The 6,000-nt window shown below is 48.3% G+C and overlaps 1 protein-coding gene across 1 annotated transcript; it reads right to left on the minus strand.

Annotated features, from left to right (window-relative positions):
* Positions 1-145: 145 nt before the first annotated feature.
* Positions 146-1,735, minus strand: HMGB2 (high mobility group box 2; the record flags this gene model as incomplete). Its single annotated transcript, XM_080343113.1, has 4 exons — positions 146-587; positions 1,046-1,220; positions 1,301-1,446; positions 1,586-1,735. 4 exons carry the CDS (start codon positions 1,733-1,735, stop codon positions 435-437), a joined length of 624 nt encoding a protein of 207 aa, XP_080199239.1. The 3' UTR covers positions 146-434.
* Positions 1,736-6,000: the final 4,265 nt, after the last annotated feature.

The raw sequence follows: 6,000 nt of genomic DNA on the forward strand, positions 1-6,000 counted from the left end.
TCAGCATTCCAGGAGTACTCACAGCCTCTCAGAAACATCAACAATACAACAATAATCATGTACAACATTTTATTACAAAACTGTTAAAAAAGTAATACAATGCAATATACTACAAAATATAAGATCAGCTATTAAGCTACCTCCTTTGTTTTACTTAGCTATAAAGAAACACCTGGCTATCAGTCACTGAATTTCAACAAAACCATTAAATACGAAGAAACATTCCACAACTTTTTCTTCTTTTTAAACCAAACTGTAGCAGCCATCAGCTACTACTTACATTAAAAATAGAGGTCTCCCTACATAGAACCACATTACCTATACACAATTCTGTACAGATTTTTATACTGAAGCTAACAATGAGCTGCACTTGAGTTCACATTCTTAGCAAAACATTGGATCTTGAGCGTAAATCTTTACAGCAGGACATTCACTTATTCCTCATCCTCATCTTCTTCCTCCTCTTCCTCATCTTCTTCCTCCTCCTCTTCCTCTTCTGGTTCTGCTTTCTTCTTAGATCCTGCAGGCCTACCTGGGCCCTTTTTTCCTGCATCACTCTTGCTCTTGGCACGATATGCTGCAATATCCTGCAAGAAAAATGATGCTTAGTTTCTAGCACTGTAACTCAGAAGACAGATTTGTACTGCTTCAATAACTTCATACTATACTGTGCAGACCAAATACAGTGTGTGCGGAAAAGCAGAGTTTCAGCCTTGAGACTTCCATGCTTACACCTTTTGGCAAGAGAACACATGATCTAGTTTTAAGAGTTTTATGACTGCAGTGCTGTGGAGTATGACTGTGTATTTTTGCAAGCAGGTGACCCACTTTCTGGAAGTAAAACATCTTACTGGTAGAATCTCTAGACGTGTAAAAACGGCATTCATTTCCCTGTAGGGTTCCAGATACCTCCCACACCACATTTTCCCATGCATTCTGAAGCCTGACAAAGAATTATGAACCATCTGTGGTTTAGGTGCAAAACAGAAGTCACATGTTTACAGTGACCTCTACAACTTTAGCCATTTCATCACTCTCACTGTACCTTTTCGTATTTCTCCTTTAGTTTTGCAGCCTTCTGTTCATATGGCTGTTTATCTTTGGCTGACTGTTCAGACCACATTTCTCCTAATTTCTTTGCTGTATCTCCAATAGACAAGCCAGGATGATCATTTTTTATTTTTGGACGGTGTTCAGAACAGAAAAGGAAGAATGCAGATCTAAAACGAGAGATAGTGATTAAACTTAAGTGTCACACTGTTGGAACGAATGCTTTTTTTTCAGTCACAGGAACACTTACGGTGGTCTTTTAGGAGCATTAGGGTCCTTCTTCTTCCCCTTCTTCTCACCTTTAGGAGGAACATAGTTTTTCATCTCCCTGTCATAACGAGCTTTGTCTCCTTTAGCCATTTCTTCAAACTTCCCTTTTTCCTTGCTAGACATTGTCTGCAGACACACGGAGGAGAAAGAAGGGTCTGGATCAGACAGAGCGGCCGGTGACCCACTAACGTGTAAGCAGCAGCTCGCAGGTGGGGGCCGGCCCGGCGGGGCTCAGCTCAGCTCAGCGCGGCCCGGCCCCGCTCACCTTCCACCGCTCCGAGCACTTCCGCGAGAACTCCGCGAAGTTGACGGACGAGTCCGGGTGCTTCTTCTTGTGCTCCTCGCGGCAGGTCTGCACGAAGTATGCGTACGAGGACATCTTGCCCCGCGGCTTGTTGGGGTCGCCTTTGCCCATGGCGAGGTCGGCGGCGGGTCCCTGCGGGGGGGGCGGTGGGAGGTGGCGTGAGGGCGGGGCCGCGCCTCAGGCCGCTCCCGCCTCTCGCCCGCTGGCGCCTTCCCGCCCGAACACGCCCCCCCGCGGCCACCGGCCCCTCCCCCGCCGCGGCCCCTCTCCCGCCCCGCGGCACCTCCCGCCGCCAGGCGCCTCCACTCGCCCGCCGCGGCCGCCGACCCGTGCAGCGCCGCCGCCCGCGCCCCAGCCCTCCCTGGTGGGTTCGCCCGCCGCCCTCCCCCGCGGCCGGCCCCACCCGCCCGGCGGGAGTTCCCCCTCAGCCCTGGGCGCGCCGCACGCCCGCCCCGGGCACCCCGCGCGCTCCCTCCGCGCCCAGGACCGCCGGCGGCGGCGCCCGCTCCTCCCCGCTCTCCTACTCCCTCGGCGCCCTCCCGCTACCCTGTGGCCTCCGGCGCGGAGGGTGCGCGGGCGCTTGCCTGGCTGAGTGGAGCGGGCGGCGGCGCGGGGCTCTGCTCCCTCTGCGGCTGCTGCCAAATGGTTTCCCGGCGGCGCACTTACAGCCTCTTGTTTTCCACAGCCCTACCCGCCACAGCAACTTGACCCGCGGCGCCCTGGGGCCCGCCCCCCGCCGTAGCGGATTGGCCGCCGCGCCCGTTCAAACTGCCTGCAGCCCCGCCCCCTAGGGCCGTCGTCGCCGCGGATTCGCTGGCTGCGGCTGTACGTCAGTGGCCGAGCAGCTCCTTGGCTAGGTCGAGCGTGAGGGGGTCGTTAGCGCTCATACTCGTTGGAACCGGTTGGGGTGAGGATAGTGGAGAGGGCGGAACTAAGCGCGCCGGGCTGCCATTGGCCGAGAGGGACGGTTTAAAAAACCGCGGGGATGCCCGCCATTGGCCGCCGAGGACTGTGCGCGTTTTGATTGGGCGGAGCGGGATGCTGTAGCGTGGTTTAAAAATACAAAGGGAGCTAGGGAAGTGATGGGGTGAGCAAAATGAGTGGAGCTGCGGAAGAGTGATGGTGGCGGCCTTGCAAGGGAAGGCAGTTGGGCGGCCGCCGCGGTCGCGGCTGCTGGAACGTGTGTGCGCGGGGGCGCCCCCTCGGCGCTATCTCCCTCCTGCCCGGGGGAGCAGCCAGGGCTGGGCCGCGGCGGTGAGCGCGACCGTTCCTCCCTGCCTGTGGGGGCGGCGGGCTGACGCCGGCTGTAAAGCTGGGCCTTGACTCCGGTTCGCCGCCCGGGCGAGACCCGCTCCTGGGGATCTGCGGGCTAGCGGCCTGGTTCCTGCACCGCGCGGGACGGCCCGGGGCGCCGCTGAGGGGCTGGGCCTGGGGGGAGCGTCTAGTTCCGCCGCGGGCTGGCAGGATTCGAAGGGAAAGCCTGTAGCTGGTTTTCCTCTCACGCCGCAGTAAAAACACCGGCGCTGGGAAGGGAAAGTGTCGCCTCTCTGCGGGTTTTTTTTTCTCTCTGCAAAGTGAAAACCGCAGCGGTGGGAAACCCGGGGGCAAAACTCAGTCCAAAATGTGACGCCTGTGGTTGGCGTCAATGCTTTCGGGTGAACCACCAGTGGTGAATCTGACCATTTCGGTCTGGGGATAAACCCGGAGTTTCCATACAGTCATTTAGTCTCTTTTATTATGATTTGCCCCAAGTCTACACGATGTGGGTTTTGTTGATGATGGTTTTCTTCTAATCAATTTCATCCAGTTCTCTAATAAACAATAGTTTAGGTAATTATTACTAATCTAAGCGGTTTCTGACACTCTCGTTTTCTTCAGGTGTAGCTTATAGCACTGGTGAAAAGCAAGTTATAACATTATAACTTTGTTTACTGCACATGCCGTGCCCTCAGCAGAGTTCTAATCATGTTAACCCCGCTCAATGGTTAATTAAAATTAAAATTTAAAAAAAAAAAAAAAAAAAAAGGCAAGCCTTAAAAAAACAGCAGCAAGAATCCCTAAACTCTCTGAGAGTATTGATATTGCAGGTGTGAGGTGGGGGTAATATCTCTCCAATTCCAGATCTGCTCAGTGTAAAGACCATTTAGTAACCAGCACTTATCAGGTCCAGTCCTTCAAGCTCATTTGATTTTTTTTTTTTTCCTTCCAACAGTGACTTACTCACGCTGAACAGTTCACTAATATGGGGAGAAAATGCCTCCTTCATCCCTGTTTCATATTAAGCTTTACATGTTTGCTCAAACTGTTGCCCTAAAAGACATGATGTAAACTGGAAAAAGTTATTCAAAATCTTCTTTGAAGAGAGGGTAATTGGGAGGTAAATTGACACTGATGCAGAGGTATGTATTCCCTTTGCAGATGTCAATACCTGTCAGAGGCCAGTTATTTGAATTCTTACATTGGCTAACTTCTGTGGCTATTCCTTTTGATAGTGTTTAACCTGCAAACAAAGCTTACACTTATCTTGTAAAATAAACATTTGCACAGGGGGTATCACGTGTTCCAGTATTTATTATTATAAACTGTTCCACTGCTTCCTAGCAAATTAATGTTCTCCCTTCTGTGGTACTGAATTGTGTGAAGGCCGAGCAACTTTGTGAGTTCTGTAGCTTTGAAAATGCCTTTACCAGATACATTAGCTGGAAAGCATTATTTTGTTTGGTGAATCAAGCTTCCAGATGGGCACTTCGTGGTAACCCATCTGTATAATATGACAGTTTCTTGCAGAGTGTTTTCTAGTTGATAAAGTAGTTCTGTAACAGATGGTGGAATCTCAGAATACTCGTTTGTAGTATACAAATCATAGTACAGCCATTAGTATCTCTGGTGTAAAACCATTCTTTGTCCACCAGACTTATCTAGAGCTTTTAATATCACACCATTCAAACAAGAACAGATTCATAGATACCTTCTGCATTGTTGACAGCATATAAAAATGGTAGGCTAACTTCATCAAAATCAGTTTTACTTCTGAATCCTCACCAGTGCAGGTGAAAGAACAATGAAATGGTCCACTAGTTTTCGGGAAACAGAGTTTTCTCAATGTTAGTGCTTCTAAAATAGCAAGTCTTGACCTCTGGGAATTTGCCACTGAAGAGTTATCAGGATGGCTACAGGCACCAGAAATTTGTAACAGGTGAAAGGACAGAAGAATTTTGCTCATTTTACTCTTCCAAATCCATTCTCTGTCAGCTCTTGAGGGTAAAACAAATAAACAAAAAAGATAAACCCAAACAAACAAACCCACAAAATTCCCACACATGCTTTATATAAGTTTATTATTAACATTTTTACTCTTCCTTTTAACATTAATATAGTGAGTTCATGGAAAAAAAATTACTTTGGAACAGTCTTTGGAAATTATGGGATACAATTGGCGAGAGGCTTCCTCTGCTGCATCTGTTTTCATATCTGCTCTAAGAATATGAAGAAAATTAGTGTGGAAAAGCAGGTAGGGTGAGGAAGTGTAATTACTGCTATGGCAAAAAAATGAGACTTGCTTTTCAAATGATTTAATCAAATGTTTTTAGAAAGAAATTGTGTTCTTTGTTCTTTTAAAGATATTCCTTTTCTAGATTCTCTTCTCTGAAAAAGAAAGCTTTTGTACAATTAAATAGATACATACAGGGTTATGTCATGCAACATACGGCAGCATAAGAAACCAAACAGTTGTAGTCTTTAACATCTGCGTGTCCTCCAACAAGGAAGGCAGTATTGAAAATTTTCCACGCTTGAACATGATCCTGGAAGCTTTCCACAGCAGTGCTGATGCCGAAAGCTCCATGCAAGAATGCTGATGTTAGAAACTTGTCAGTCCCAAAGCCGTGCCTTCCTCCCAGCACCCCCGCGCCTGGAAAAGCACTTCCCTGCATGCCTGGTTCCACAATAAGCTGTCACTGTTCTTTCATTACATCACACTCTTCCTTTTCAGACAAAACCACAAATTCTGTCTCAAGAGATTCAGTCACTGTTACTCTTCTAAAGCAGTGATGTATGCAGTATTGACTTTGGTGGGTCTGCATGGTTAATTTATTAACCACATGTGGATGACAGTTGTGGGGAAGAAGCACAAACTCCAGGACTTGAAGCTTACTTCTGCTTGAATAATTGGGCTCATGAAATTACTGTGAAGTTTTATAGCTCCCTGGCTTCAGGCCCTTTTGAGTTTCTAATCTGTCTCACAATTACAATTTTGGGTGCTATTGTTAACTTCACTTAATCTTCAGTAAACTGCATGTGGAGGAGAAATAAGCAATGTAGTGACTGGAAACACCGGATAGAAGGAAAAGACCAGGTGGGTGAGACCAGGTTACAAA

This window comes from Nesoenas mayeri, assembly GCF_963082525.1.
Source record: "Nesoenas mayeri genome assembly, chromosome: 4".
Lineage (NCBI taxonomy): Eukaryota > Metazoa > Chordata > Aves > Columbiformes > Columbidae > Nesoenas > Nesoenas mayeri.